General features: G+C 25.0%; 2 protein-coding genes across 11 annotated transcripts in view; one reads left to right on the forward strand and one right to left on the reverse strand.

Annotated features, from left to right (window-relative positions):
* Nucleotides 1–14,032, forward strand: part of AMPdeam (AMP deaminase) — a 23,090-nt gene extending 9,058 nt beyond the window's left edge. For 4 of the 10 annotated variants that reach the window (XM_089175694.1, XM_089175698.1, XM_089175695.1 and 1 more), the window contains 11 exons: nucleotides 2,349–2,408; nucleotides 3,095–3,278; nucleotides 8,280–8,436; nucleotides 9,714–9,918; nucleotides 10,235–10,782; nucleotides 10,903–11,198; nucleotides 11,460–11,586; nucleotides 11,678–11,841; nucleotides 11,930–12,224; nucleotides 12,304–12,414; nucleotides 12,491–14,032. In XM_089175694.1, the coding sequence (XP_089031820.1) occupies nucleotides 2,349–2,408; nucleotides 3,095–3,278; nucleotides 8,280–8,436; nucleotides 9,714–9,918; nucleotides 10,235–10,782; nucleotides 10,903–11,198; nucleotides 11,460–11,586; nucleotides 11,678–11,841; nucleotides 11,930–12,224; nucleotides 12,304–12,414; nucleotides 12,491–12,661 (2,318 nt within the window). In that variant the 3' untranslated portion in view covers nucleotides 12,662–14,032. Of the gene's footprint in view, nucleotides 1–2,259; nucleotides 2,409–3,094; nucleotides 3,279–6,425; nucleotides 7,027–8,279; nucleotides 8,437–9,713; nucleotides 9,919–10,234; nucleotides 10,783–10,902; nucleotides 11,199–11,459; nucleotides 11,587–11,677; nucleotides 11,842–11,929; nucleotides 12,225–12,303; nucleotides 12,415–12,490 lie in introns of those variants that run through there. The other 6 variants (XM_089175700.1, XM_015320153.2, XM_089175696.1 and 3 more) reach the window with 5 other exon arrangements.
* Nucleotides 13,382–16,601, reverse strand: Efr (ER GDP-fucose transporter). Its single transcript, XM_015320186.2, has 5 exons — nucleotides 16,248–16,601; nucleotides 15,933–16,149; nucleotides 15,549–15,863; nucleotides 15,261–15,412; nucleotides 13,382–15,154 (listed from the first exon to the last, which is right to left on the reverse strand). The coding sequence occupies exons 1-5, from the start codon at nucleotides 16,322–16,324 to the stop codon at nucleotides 14,905–14,907; spliced, it is 1,011 nt and encodes a 336-aa protein (XP_015175672.1). The 5' UTR covers nucleotides 16,325–16,601; the 3' UTR covers nucleotides 13,382–14,904.
* Nucleotides 16,602–16,949: the final 348 nt, after the last annotated feature.

Genomic DNA, 16,949 nt, shown 5'->3' on the forward strand with positions numbered 1-16,949 from the left:
TTGAGAAATTGAATTATAATAAAAAAAAAAAAAAAAAAAATATATCATAAAATATAATTTTAATGAATATAATGAAATTTAATATGATGAAATTAATGAATTTAAATTATATATAATGACAATTATAATTTAAAAGTTTCATTTATTGAAATAAAAATAACATATAATTTATATTATTTCAAAATATATCTTTTTCATTTTTCTTTCTTTTCTTTTTTTTTTGTTTTTTTTTTTTTTTTCTCGGAAAGAAATCAAAGCCAAGAAATAATGTGCGTAATTCGTGATTATGATTAAAAATATATCCCACCTACGTTAAAAATCTACTAGCTAAATTTAATTATACTTAATATACATTTTCCATTCGTTTTTAATCTATTTTAGAATTTAAAATCAAATTGACGATGATATTTTTTTTTTTTTCTTTTTTTTCTTTGAAATTATTTATATCGACGATCATATTCGATAACCCCTTTCTTATCTGATAAGAAATCATAACTCTAACGCGTATTCTTATAAATATATAGTAATACACAAGGGGACAATGAAAATAATATTAATATTATTCACAAATATCGGGAATAATATTTAAATCATTGTTTTCATTTTGATAACAGCTTATTTTTATTTTTTTTTTTAATTTTTTTTTATTTCTTTTTTAATAACAGAGATGTATACACATAATTTGTACGAATATATTAATACGAAATTAAATATGAAATTAAAACAATAAAAATAAAATAAAAAAAATAAAAAAAAATACAAAGACAATTGCAACAAATGCAAAAATCTTGATTTGTTTGTAAAAAAAATAATAAAATTAAATTAAAAGAAAAACAATAATAATAATAATAATAATTCGGAATTGCCACTCCTTGGAGAACAACTCACGCCATAATCTATCCCTACTATTTTTAATAATAAATAAAATAAAATAAAATAAAATACAAAAACAATTGCAACAAATGCAAAAATCGTGATTTGTTCATAAAAAATAATAATAAAATAAAATTAAAAGAAAAACAATAATAATAATAATAATAACAATTCGGAATTGCCACTCCTTGGAGAACAACTCACGCCATAATCTATCCCTACTATTTTTAATAATAAATAAAATAAAATAAAATACAAAAACAATTACAACAAATGCAAAAATCTCGATTTGTTTGTAAAAAAAATAATAAAATTAAATTAAAAGAAAAACAATAATAATAATAATAATAACAATTCGGAATTGCCACTCCTTGGAGAACAACTCACGCCATAATCTATCCCTACTATTTCTAATAATAGTTACACGTTCGCTTGCATGCGTCGATCTATAAACTACAGAACCCGTTTCTTCTATATATGTGTGGCGTCTTTGAAAAAGAAATAAAATAATAACTATTTATTTTATTTATTAATAATAAAAAAGAATAAATGATAAATAAATAAAGGAAAATATTCTCTTGCAATAAGAGTGTTGTGTTCATCAAACTATTACACAAATGTTTGTTTCTTTTCAACTACTATTGCACAAACACATTTATATTATTAAAACAATATAAAACATATGTCAGTTCTTACATCCATAATAATATACATATATATATATATATATACACACACACATAAACACGTCGTGAAATATTCTAATTATAATCTTGTTTACAAAAAATAAAAAAAAATAATAAATTAATAAATTATTTATATTTAGTATATTATAATTAATATATTATTTATATTTATATATTATTATTATTAATATTACATATTTGTAATATTAAAAAAAAATAAAATAATAATAAAATCTTTTTTACAAAAAAAGAAAAAAAATAAATTATTTACGTTGAAAAATAAAAAGAAAGAAACACAAATAGAATTTATTTATTTCCCACGTATAATTCGTTTTGATCGTTAATACGTTAAATAAAAAAAAAAGAAAATTTTTATAATGATATTATGCATATATATATATATATATATATATATATATATATAAAAACTAAAGAAATGTGTTTTTGTTTATTGCACTTTGCGCTGAATGATAATATTGCGAAATGTATTTCACGATGAGGAATATATTTACGCGAGAATAAACCATTTCCCGTCCAATAGTAATTAAATCTTTATTTAATTTTAGCTTATTAAAATAAGACACAAAAAAAAAACTACTCACGACGATCGATGTTCCAACGGTCAGATTTTATCATAGGAAGTTTTTAAAAAAAGACGATAACCAAAGTGGAATTTCTAAAAAAAACTTTTATTCTATAGGAATATCACGTGTATAATATATAAATAAATATATATACATATATTGATATATAAGATGGTACTGGGAAATGATAATGAATATTTAACAGGATATAAACGTAATTCCGTAACCGAGTGGTTGCAGAAAACCGGTCAATTAAAAGATACTGGTAAATCATTCTTCATGTTGCTTATTTATTTATTTATTTATTTTTTTTATTATTATTATTATTTTTTATTTCCTCTTATTCATTTCTAACAAAAATATATTATTTCATTTTATAAAATATTGATACACAGAATTAGATTTTCTTTCAAGTATAATTTCTTATTATTTGTTTAATATGTTATGTAATATAAATAAAATGTGAAAAAAAGGGTAATATTTTTTTAATTTAAATTGAATTTTATATTATATAATAAATATATTTTTATATTATTTTATATATTATATTATATATATATAATATTTTATTTATAATATAAAATATATTTATTATATAATTAATACATTTTTTAAATACACTTAATTATATACATTTTGTGTGTGAATTTACATTGCAAATATATAAATAACATTTAGACAAATAATTTTTTAATTTTCAACCAAAACGTGAGATCATTCCTGCACTTTTTATTGTATTTTGTTTTATTTTGTTTCGTTCTCTTTTATTAAATAAATTATTGATAATATTGTTAAGTATCGTTCATATGTGTTTTTATGCATCTGTTATTGCATAATAAACATATTGAATAAGAAAACAAATGAATTCTGTGTATCAATGTTTTAAATTCAAGTTAACAGTTAATTTAGCTTCGAACAAATTTTCTAGAACACGTTTGTTTATTATTCCAGGTAGCGAAAGTCCTGTTTATGGCTTGGAAGGTAGCGTAACAGGAGCAAGTGGTGGTGGTGGTACTTCATTAAGACTAGCTCCGCAAGAATTACCAAATGAAATTTCAGCGCCATACGAAGTACCGCAATTTCCGATTGAGCAGATCGAGAAGAAGTTGCTCATTCAAAGACAACTTACCGTTAAGTGAGTAGAATCATTCAATATTATCAATATTAATTTTATTTCATTTTTTCATCGTTACATGAAACATTTCTTTTTGTAATTATGAAATATTTAAAAAAAGAAGAACAAGAAGAAATAACTATTACGATTGTTAGAAAGGGTTGTAACCTTGAAACAAACCGATCGATTCCACGGTCTTGCTTCGGAATTCATGAAAACTCAACACAAGAATCTTGAAACGAGGTCGCACCTTTATCCTGTCACGTTTAATGTGTGTAGACACGTTACGTCACGCTGTTTTCTTCATGGTGACGATGATAATGATAACGATGATGATGATGATCATCATCATGATAACTCATAATGATAACGTAAAGAAGAAACAAAAAGATATAATCATGCACATATATACATGAGTGAACATTAAAAAATAAGAAGAAGAAGATGAAATAATAATAGGATACCTTTTAGATTTTCTTTCAAATTTATGCAAACCAATTGTATATTATAAATACGTGTTATAAATAGCATATACTATCGCAAATACTACGATCTAGGATACTTGTTCGTTTGTATATCTATCATTCTACTTCCGCGTGTGTTGCAAAGTTTCGATCAATAATTCAGCACGGAGCCTGCATGATTAAGCTTAGACTACTTGACGTAACTTTGCTTATCTACATTTACACATCGTCGTCATACGTGTATATAATAGGTGTATTTCATTCTTCGAAGGTAACAACGCGTAAATCAATTTTAACACCATAATTATAACCTTATTATTTGTCTTGTTTTTTTTTTTTTTTTTTTTTTTTTTTTTAACTGTATAAATTTATAATTAATATTCGTTGACAGGTATCATCAGTTAGAACGATAAAAAAGAAAAACAACAAAACAAAAAATTGACAAAAGTAAACACAATTTGGAGATTAACGGGAAAAATTATTTCCATGACACCGGATGACGTTGTCCATTCATTTGCTTATTTTTTTATTTCTTCTTCTTCTTCTTCTTCTTCTTCTTCTTCTTCTTCTCATTTTTTTTTTTTTTTTTTTTTTTTAATTTATTGTATGCAATTAAAAGTAATGGGGAAAGAACTTGATTGAGACAGAATTGTATTTAATTCAATCCAATGTATTAATTAAAAATGAACATAGTATATATTAATTAGAGATAGACAAAGCTCGGGTGCTTTTAATGAAAGAAAACAGAGACAGTATTTATTCGTTATAAAAGAAAAAAAAAATCGAGCTTACATTTGTTAGTAACATTTTTAACACTAAAACTACCGAAAGTTGAGACGTAACTATCTCTACCAGAATCAGTCAAAATGACTGGTCTTTAAAAAAGATGTAAAAAAAGATGAATAGTTTTATATTTATTGACTTATTATTATTATTATTTTACAAAAGGAACTCCATATATTCTAAGATACTAACTATATAATAACAATAAATACTTGATATCAAATCAAGTCAAAGATTAATCAGTGAAAATGACTGGTCTGGTAGTTCTTCTAGTGTTAATAAATTTTTGTTTGACTTGTAACATTTGTAATTGAAACAGTGCCTATGTGTATGATAAAAGTAGAAAAAGTATTAAATAATATAAGTAGGGTAGTAAGTAAATTGTAACGATGTTAGTGATGATATTAGTATTAGTGAAGAAGGTGGAGGTGGTAGTGAAAGTGGTGGTGGAAAAATATAGGGGAAAAATAGTTGGATGAGAAGCGTGTAAACGGAAGTATAATGTTGTATTGGTTTTTACACGTAATAGGAGGAACGCATACGACACGAAAATAGGGGAAGGGGTTGTTGCTTATGTGTGCTGCTGGTGATTTGCCCTCGCTATCGTTCCTCAGTACTTGCGCGAACGTTGACGCGACCGGACGTGCTAAACTTTTCTCCATAGTTTCATAATATTTCGAGAAGAAGAAAAAAAGAATCAAAACTATGCACGAAACACAGAAATCACTGAAATAATTAAAAAAAAACCCCGTTCCGTTCTACTAAATTAAAAAACCAAATTAAACGAATTAATTTTTAACAATAATAAAAAAAAAAATACAAGAAAAAAACAAAAAGTAAACACACAAAACTTTTATACACGGTGTTCTCTCCTTTTATTTTCAAACCAATTTTTAAATTATTTCTAATAAATTCTAAACTGTGTATTGTACTGTTTCATTTTTTTTAATTTTTTAATCCTGCGTGTACACGCGTATGTTTGCTGTGTGTGTGTGTGTGTGTGTAAGAGTTACGCATGTGTTTCGATGTCTCGAATTTTTCTTAACGGATCGATCGTGAAAATATAGATTGGATACATCTTACGTCATCATATTTTTTTTTCCTTTTTATACTTTCTTCCTGTTTTTGCCTCTCTCTCTCTCTCTCTCTCTCTCTCTCGCTTTCTCTCTTTTTTTTTTCTCTTTTTTAAGGGTAGTGGGGATTAGGTGGGGGAGTAATCGTACAACGAGTTACCGCATTACCGTGACATTGGACGGTTTCTTCTCTTCTACTGCAGCAGAGTGACACAACACACACCTTTCACATTTCATTTTTATTTTCAATTATTAAATTAATTCATCAATTGTTCTTAACATATATATATATACATACATACGTTATCATCTGTGATACGAACACGTGGATTATTATTATTATTATCATCACGTTTTAATAAACAATGAAAATATTCTAATACATTAAATCGTCTTTTATACGTCAATAATATTAGGGCTAGCTTTTGATAAATCGTATTTGGACACGTGTTGGTTGTTTAAAAAGGCATACTACACCTTTAATTTGATTGAAATTATCAAAGAGAAAACTGGGGTTTGATGTTTTGTAGCAACAGGTTTCAACTACTTGTCATTATCATGTTTCCCCCCCCCCCCATCCACACACACACACACACATTTTGCTCTAATTAGAAAACATTGAGAATAGAAATCAACTCAATTAGTATGAAATTGAATAGTGAATAATTTGTCAAACGATCAAAATTAAGCCCCCCTTTTTTTTTTTTTTGTTTTTTTTTCAATCGATCATATTTTATTTCCCCATTATGATAATTATTTCAAACATTGCACATATATCATTGTGATGATAGTTTGTTTTATATGTGTGAGAATATTTAATAGTGTGGGGGAAGGAGGTGGAGGGGGGGGGGTAATTGATAAGGAAACATTCATGTAAAATAGATGTCAATATTATGAAACATTTATAATTGTAGATTGAAATTTGTTTACGTGTTTTTAAATGCGGTTAGATAAAAATAATACTTAATATTATGAAAAATCACGAAGTATTTAATTTCTTCAAATAAAATTCTATGATTAGGGACGACAAATCATGCGATATTACGATAGAAAAATTTGTGAAAAAAAAAAAAACAAGAAAAATGTTGTAACTTTGATTTATAGTTCAACGAGGACAAAAATATGAACACTTTAATAAAAAAACGATTACATTGAAACAATATTTTTCTTTATTTTATTTGTTTTTGTGTATTATTATTGTTATTATTATTATTACTACTTCTGGTATGTGAGATAAGATATTTATTTAAAGAGACAAATAATAAAAAGAAAAATAAAGATACATATTTAAAGCGTATTTAAGTTAAGTCAAGTTTTGTGCGTCTTCAAATACGTACTTTTGAAACATAAAACTGAACAATAGTAAATAAGAAAAATAGTAATACGTAACATGTTTGCTGGTGCAAATGAATCGAAAAAATGGCTACGGGATAATACCATACTTCTGAGGTAAATCAAAAGATTTTTCTTCTTCTTCTTCTTCTTCTTCTTCTTCTTCTTTTTTTCTTCATTAAACAAAATATTATTATGTGTCATAATATTTTTCTAGGAAAGGGATAAAACTTAAATATTAAAATAAATAATTAAAAAATTCAAATAACAAATTATAATATCAATTACGTTATTTTCAAATTAACCCTTTGAATGCTATGGACGCATATATGCGTTTGTTGTTACGTACGTTGTACGTGTTTGTTTATTTTAATGTAAAATAATTTAATATTTATATTAATCAATTAAATAATATTTAGAAAGAAAAACTTTAATTATTAAATATAATTTATTATTAGAATCTGTTTAATAATAAATTATTATTGTTCCTACAAAACATTTTAGATAAAAATATTCAACACTCAAAGGGTTAAGATAATCTTATCTTAATATATATAGAAATTATGTGTCACGTTGTTTGTCCGCAATGGACTCTTAAACTACTGAACCGATTTTAATCAAATTTTGCACACTGTGTGCAGTTTCATCCAACTTGAAAGATAGAATAGTTTATATCTCAATTTATAATCGCAATATTATTTGTTTATTAACAAAGAGTCATGATTATCTCTGTTAATTTGATAAGATTCTAACAGATGGCGGTATAAGGTGTATTGGACTGATTGTGAGCCACAGCAAAGCGTGGTGGGGCACCCCTAGTATATATATATATATATATATTTTTTTTTATTTAATATACTATGACACGTACAATCAATAAAGTTAGACTGATCGAATAGAGTTATAATTTATCTCGACAGGATATCCATTTTAAAATATGATTATCCATCTTGTTAAGTTATTTTTAGTTCAACCGCGTGTATCTATTTATTATAATAACGATAATCATTAACCTTCTTAGAAATCATTCATCGTTTTATTAAATATATATTTTCTTGAATTATCAATGAAATATCAATTCGAAAAAGTTCAATGTATTGAACCTCTATGGCCATTGTTTTTTATCAATTATCATTTTTTAAATGTTTGTAAATATAACTCCAAATATTTTTTATTTATACTCTCTTTTTCAAGATTCGAGTAATCGCACGCGATGTATCACGTGTTGTTCTTGTTTTCCTTTTTTTTTTTTTTTTATTCAAATTTATCTCGTATCGCAACTGTAGAACAAAATTTGTGTTCTTCTTTTAACTTCGCTTATTTTTTTTGGTAATTTTTGTACTTTTTTCATTTTATTTGTTTCATTATAGAGCCGCAAAGGATCTCGAAGAAAGACGCAGTCATTATGAACCATCAATTGGTCCAGGTGTACCAGATCATACCGATGATCCGTCATTTAATTTTGAAGAAAATGACTTTGTACCACACTTTCAACGAGTTTCAATATCCGGCGAAGATACATCGGGAGTAAGTTTAATTTCCAAATTAAATAAATAACAAATAAATATGTAGAGACAAATAATATTAAATAATTATTCGAATAAGAAATGAAATCCTTGGGAATTAGGAACAACTCATATGATGTTTCTTTCGATACTTAACTTTGTCGAGAAACCTTGCGTGTGCATTTGTCACTCGAGAAACCTTTGTCAAACACGAGCCTTTTACTATTATACTTTAATATATATATATATATATTTTTTTTTTTTTCTATTCACGTGTACACTAACGAATAGAAAAAGAAAAGGAAGATAAATGATCTTGTTTGATTTAACAAATATATAAATCATTTATTTTCAAAAGTGGCCTAACTCCATTTGTCAATTATTATTAATTATTAATTAACAAAACTCCATTTTTTGTCAATTTTTATTTTCCAGTTGCCAGTGATGGTTACTTGTAATGATAGATACAAGTGATAGAAATATCATAAAAAGAAATAATTTACCGTTTGCAGACAAATTTAACATACGAAATCATCACTGTGTAGGATTGATAAAATAATTAGGTTGAAATAGAAAAAAATGTTAAAATTAAAATGTTATAATGTTAAATTATCTTTATTAGGAATATTATTACCGTTTTACACATGCGCGACATAATGAAAGTCATATAAACAACTTTCTATGTTAAAATTTGGATAGAGAACAACGTGCCAGTCTAAAGGTGAATTTCGAAGAGGAACGTACTCCGAAAATATATTCGGTTCTTTTAAACAATACTCGATACTTCTATCGATTAATTAACAATTATTTCAATATTTTAATACAATTTTTGTTTACAGTACAACACAATTTACCCTTCGAAGTCATCACTACGCAGGAGTGATAAAATAATTACATTAACAATGCAAAACAATGTTAAGATACGAACATTATAATCCTAATTTCTAATATAAATGAAGTTAGACCACTTTCTAAATAAATGGCTCATATCTTTCTCTATTTTCATTGAACAAATATTTAATGAACAGTGAACATAGCGAATGTATAGTTAAACGATGAAAATAACGTACGTAGGTCATGATATCATCCTCTTTAATCGATCATTGACACATATTTAACTTACTTTAGTTATCGAACGGTTCAATTAAGTTAACAAGAATGTCGCAAGAATTTTATTATCTTAATAAAAGAAAAGAAAAAAAAGAAAAAGAGATCTAATAAGAATATTATACTGTATAAAATATTTCTGTTTATAATCTATGAATTGTTTGTTATAATCTATGAATTGTTTGTTATAAGGTGGGTGTATATTTACAGGTACCATTGGAGGATCTTCAACAGGCATCGCAGATGCTTGTTCAAGCCTTGGTTATTCGAGAAAGATATATGAACAATTCTAAACAAAGTTTTCCTTCTATCACGACCAAATTTTTACGTAGCATTGATAAACGACCTGTTACTTCCAACGACGAAGTTCAACACGATGATCGCAAAGCTATCGCAGGTACGTGTGTGTATATATAACAAATTGAAATTAATTTTAACATTTACGTATTTAAATACGTGTTTTAATATAAAAAAAAACATTTGAGTTTATGTTATATTGTTAGTTTTGATTTGAAATATAACAAATAATAATAATACAATTATTTTTGCAATCCTTTTTTTCTATAAGAATATTAATATAGAATTTAGATTATAATAATATAATAATATAAAATTGTAATTAAACGAAACATTGTCGAGTCATATTATATTGTTAGTTTTGATTTGAAATATAACAAATAATAATAATACAATTATTTTTGCAATCATTTCAGATCATCCGGTACACGCGCCAGCATCCCGTGGTGATCCTTGGGAATGTAAATTTCCTCCATCTAAAAATTACACTATATTACCTATAAACGGTGTATTCAATGTTTTCGCAAACGAGGAAGATGCGAAAAATGGGGAACCACTTCCTTATTCCTATCCAGATTTAGGAGTTTTTGTTAGAGACATGAATCTTCTTTGTGCCATGATTGCAGACGGCCCTTTGAAATCATTTTGTTATAGAAGATTGAGTTATCTTTCATCAAAATTTCAATTACACGTTTTGTTAAACGAACTCAGAGAATTGGCCAGTCAAAAAGCTGTTCCACATAGAGATTTTTATAATATCAGAAAGGTTGACACGCATATTCATGCTGCTTCGTGTATGAATCAAAAACATCTTCTTAGATTTATTAAAAAAACATTGAAAAATCATGCCGAGGAAATTGTTACTTGTTCGAAAAATGGTGAAACCATGACACTAAGCGAAGTTTTTCAATCAATGAATTTAACTACGTACGATTTAAGTGTAGATATGTTAGATGTACACGCTGTAAGTTTCTTCTTCTTATTATTATTATTCTTCTTTTTATTTTTTTTATATATATTTTAAAATTATCAAATTATTCTACAAAAAAAAGAAAAACGTTTATTTCCTTGTTTTCTTTTACAGGATAGAAATACATTTCACAGGTTCGATAAATTCAATGCTAAATATAATCCTATAGGTGAGAGCAGATTACGCGAAGTTTTTCTTAAAACTGATAATTATCTTAATGGTAGATTTTTCGCAAGTATAATCAAAGAAGTAGCTAGCGATCTTGAAGAATCCAAATATCAAAATGCTGAATTACGATTGTCCATTTATGGTAAAAGTCCCGAGGAATGGGACAAGTTAGCTAAATGGGCGATACAGAGTGACGTTTATTCTGACAATGTACGCTGGCTTATTCAAATTCCAAGACTTTAGTACGTATTTCAACTTATTTACATTATATATATATTATATATATATAACTAATATTAGTTATATATATACTTATATTATAACTAATATAGTATATATATAGTATATACTAATATAATTATTATATACTTATAATAAATTAGTAAATAACAAATATTAGTTAATTATATATATATATATATATATATATATATATATATATATATATATATATATATATATATAAAAATATAAAAAATTAATAACTTATTTTTTATTTATAGCGATATCTTCAAATTAAATAAACTTATAACCAATTTCCAAGAAATTTTGAACAATATATTTTTACCTTTATTCGAAGTTACTAATGATCCTAATTCTCATCCAGAATTACACAAATTTTTACAATACGTAAGTAATAAAACTCTGATATATATATATTTAAAAATAAAATATACATTTGTTATGCTATTATTTATTTAATATTTATTCATACAAATAGGTAATAGGATTTGATTCCGTTGATGATGAAAGTAAACCCGAAAATCCATTATTTGATAAAGATGTTTGTCCTCCAGCTGAATGGGACGACGTTGAAAATCCACCATATGGTTACTATCAATATTATACATACGCAAATATGACCGTACTAAATCACTTTAGAGCGTAAGTTAAATTATTAATTAAAAAGAGAAGATTATAAAAAAACAAAAAACAAAATGATTTGTAAATGTAATTATGATTTATTTCATAGCGAGCAAGGTTTCAATACTTTTGTTCTTCGTCCTCATTGTGGAGAGGCTGGACCGATTCAACATCTTGTTTGTGGTTACATGATGGCCGAAAATATTTCTCATGGACTTTTGTTAAGAAAAGTTCCCGTACTCCAATATTTGTATTATTTGGCACAAATTGGCATTGCTATGTCTCCGTTAAGTAACAATTCTCTTTTCTTAAATTATCATCGTAATCCTTTACCCGAATATCTTGCCAGAGGATTGTGCGTAAGTCTTTCAACGGATGATCCTTTACAATTCCACTTTACAAAAGTAAGGAAAAGAAAAAGTCATAATATTATAGTTCATATTACTATGAATGTTTACTTTAAAAATATTGATTTGTTTATAGGAACCTTTAATGGAAGAGTATAGTATCGCTGCACAAGTATGGAAGCTCAGTTCATGCGATATGTGTGAATTAGCACGTAACTCAGTTCTTATGAGTGGTTTCCCACATAAGGTTTGTTTTCGTATTTATGTAATAGGATTGATTTTAATAATAATTATAATAATGTTAATTTGGAATTATTTTCTAGAGTAAACAATACTGGCTTGGCCCAAATTATACGAAAGAAGGTGTTGCCGGTAATGATATCACTAGGACCAATGTACCAGACATACGAGTGGCTTATAGATATGAAACTTTGGTCGATGAATTATGCAACATTTGCAAAGTTGTTGAAAAACCGGAATCTATACTATTTTAAAAACTTTGATTAACTTTGCAAGATATTCTATTATATTATTAGAGTACAACGATATATTTTCCTTTGAAACGAGTCATCTCACAATTATGGACAAAAACAAAATTTATAACAAAACAGATAAGTTTCTTATTTCTTTAATGAAATAAATTCATTTCATTTATCTTACAATTTTTACTAAGCATTTCTGTATGATATATATATATATAGATATATATTTTAAATAGCTAGACTCCTAAATTAATATTAATACCATAATGTTTCTCGTTAATTATATTTCTTAATACGAACAAAAAAGAAAAAAAAGAAGATCTAACTGTATTATATTTATCAAAGTATATATGTTAAAACTAAAAAAAAAAAATCTGACAATACCTTTTATATATATACATTTTGGTATCGAATAATTATATTTTTATTTACTATGCATATTTCCATAGTTACTTATAAGTGAACAAATTATTAATAATCCTTATATAGAAGTATCTTTTGCAAATATATCTTTGAAGTTTTTATTCAATGACAAAGAACAAAAGTAAATGAGACAGAAACGAACTTTTAAATTTGCGTATGTTGACCAATTGAAAAACAAAAATGACCTTATTGTTAATTAGAAATATTCCCCTTATTTTATTTAAATATCGATTAGTTTATTAGAGTTTGATAAATATACAAAACAAAATATCTCTCTCTTTTTTTTCTTTTTATAATTTAGTGTTCTGATTCTTTTTTTTTTTTTTTTTTTATTATTATTAAAATACTCCTTTAATTTAAGCTTTTAGTTTCTTACATTTTTTTATACGTTTATATAATAATTGTGTATAAAGTATAATCGATTTAATTAATATAATTAACATATTAAACGTTAAACAGCCTAAATAGAAAATCCTAGGGCAATTCATAGAAAGATCAGTGTGACGTTTAACGTGTTAATTATGATTTTCGTATGTAACAAATTATTTTATTTTGGCATATACCTATATATACATATATATATATATATATATCTATATTATGTACATTATATTATTATTATTATTTTTTTTTATTATTATTACTATTATTAATTTAACAAATTTATTGAAGGATTAATTGTTCATTATTAAATAATATGTATATGTATATATCAATTTACAATTGTTATTAAATTTGATCAAATTAATTAGATCTTAATCTATTTTTTAATTTACTTTTATGGTAAAAATTTATCAAAAAGATTGTTTTATTCATGAGCCTACAATTTATATATAGATATATTATAATAAGACAATTAATTATTATAATGTATTTTACAATTAGTAGATAATCTTTATGCTAATATTTTGTTTTGTAGAAAAAGACAGAAATATATAATATCCATATATATATACAGGATGTCTGAACTATCTCCAATTAAACTGTATCAAATCCTTAAACAGACCTATATTTACATAACATTTGTTTTTGAAGTGAAAACTTCTTTAGAATGAGTGTAATTTGAAAAAAAAAGAAAAAACGTGTGCATATCACACTAGTTAAAAGTAAAACCTTCAAATAAACAAGTTTCAAGGATAATTTATTATATAATATTATTTGTACTTTTTATTTGTACTTTTTATTTGTACTTTTTATTTGTAATTATTTATTTAATTATAAAAACATTGCGCCTGTATGAATGCAACCCTCCAGACACATTTTGAAAATGTTGCTTGCGAACGCCATCTACTGGGACGGAATTTTTGTGCAGTCAAAACTGTTTATACACGTATGTATGACAGGTTGCCTATCTTTCGGGCAGAAAAAAATTCCGTCCCAACAGATGGCAATCGCAAGCAACATTTTCAAACTGTGTCTGGAGGGTTGCATTCATATAGGCGCAATGTTTTTATAATTAAATAAATAATTAAATAAATAATTACAAATGAAAAGTACAAATAATATTATAATAATATTATATAATAAATTATCCTCGATACTTGTTTATTTGAAGGTTTCAATTCTAACTTGTGTGATATGCACATATGTTTTATTTTTTTTATTTTTGTGCATAAAATACACTGATATCGTTTGATTGAAAAATTCTTAGACATCCTATATGTACATATATATATATATATAATATTATTTAATTTTTTCATTTCTTTTTTAATACCAGTTATTAAAATAAGTAACTTTCTTTACTAGTAATACAGCTTCAATTTAATTATTTCCAAAACCTCATTTTAAATAAACAAAAAAAACAATAACAAATTTAAGACTATATATACTTATTGTACTTTTGCTTTCTTTGTAGTATCATATTGCAGACTTTGAGAGATTTTCGATACAACCTCTGTAAATATTATTGTACCCGTAAAGACTAGAAATGTACCGATCCAATGATATAAAGTAAATGGATTCTTGAAATAAATGATAGAGAAAATCAATGAGAAGAATTTTCTTAAAGTTATTACCAATGTTACAGTAAGAGATGTGCATTCTGTAGTTAAAACAAACACAGAACTTATGCACATATATCTGTAATATATAAGTTAGGAAAAATATATATATATATGTTATATATTCTAAATACGATATTATGATAAATTAATCATAACAAATATAAAATATTATAAAAGGATACTGCGTAAGAACGTTTCCAATTAAATAGACGATTACTTTAGGCATTGATAAATTAATCACAGGTATAATCAATGATTCCGATGCCATTGCCAAAACAAAATGGTCATAAATGTTAAACGTCAGAGGTAAAAAAAATGGAAACGATAATAAATGCTGAAATAAATCATATAAATTATCTTTTCGATTAATGAATCTTTGATAAATATTATATAACTCGATATAAATATACCACATTTATATTAGCTATATATATATATATATATATATATATAATTATAAAATTTCTTACCGTGTAATATAAAGCTTCTCTTGCATTTTTTCCATATCGTGCATGTAAGACCTCTTGATAGATACCCATTCTAGCGGAAACAAATAATGCAACAGTTAATAATGTAATACCTAACATCCACCAAAAAAGATCATCCCATGGTGTAGTTGGAATGTGTTCAACGTTCTTAGCTTGTAATGATTTAATTTCTTTGCCGCTGACAATAGTGCATATTGCAATTCCATTGGTAATCATGAAAACAGATAAATATTTGCTAAATGAATAATGTTTATTTAATATTGCTATACCCATTATCATGTTTGCTATTAGAGAACCCTAAAAAATTATAAAATAATATATAATTGATACTTCGTTCATAAAATATATCCACTATTGTTTACTCACAGCTCTAAAAATCATATGAAGTGGCATCGGTATATTAAAATCAAATGCATAATTGTTACAAACATTGGAAATAAAAAACATTGCTACTAATATGAGGTAATCTTTTATACCAATGCTTGGTCTTACAGTTCCACATTTGGATGTAAATAAAAATCCTTCTAAAGATATAAAAAAGAATTGTGAGAATGTTATTAAATTTCCACTACCAGGATCTTCTCTGTAAATGAAATATCAAATATACAGAATAGTAAATATGTTCTTACATAGAGGTATTAAATAAATAATGTAAAAAGTGAATATTTTATATATACTAACTTAACAAGAAGTTCCAAAAAGACCACATTGGTGCAACATCCCAAAAAAACACAAAATATTGCAATAGCCGCACGCATTTTAAATATTAATTGAAATTTTTTTCTTTAACACTTAACCTAAAAACCACTTCGAGCAACGTACCGCGAAATATGTAAAATAGATTGTGAGTAACATAAAGAATACAATCGTAGCTTTATTCAAGGTAATACTGATAAAATTCTATTCATGATAATTTATTTTATTACGTAAGCCATTCACATGATATGTCAAATAAATAACATGATACTAACGTGTAAAGAATAATGAACCTTATATACCGATAATACAATCAATCAATTCAGACTCACTATCAATTAATTATTTTTTAATTAATTACTTTATTTATTTATATTAAACATATTTTTATTTATTTTCATTATAATTACAAATAAGTTACATACAAAAATAAATTAATATCATAAATAATATTATTTATATTATAATACATGTTATATTTTAGGTTAAGTGAAATATCTTTAAGATTAAAATAAATAATTGTATATATATGTTATATAAAATGATTTAGAAAGGTATGCAACTAATCAATGCTTTTCTGTAATTTAATATAAAACTTTTTAATAATATATAATTATTAATATTTAATGATATAATAATTTTAATATAAAACTTTAAAAAAAGTTTAATATAAAAGCCGCGTTTTAA

Source organism: Polistes dominula, unplaced genomic scaffold (assembly GCF_049000335.1).
Source record: "Polistes dominula isolate Pdom_NZ unplaced genomic scaffold, Pdom_raw_medaka contig_17, whole genome shotgun sequence".
NCBI classification, from domain to species: domain Eukaryota; kingdom Metazoa; phylum Arthropoda; class Insecta; order Hymenoptera; family Vespidae; genus Polistes; species Polistes dominula.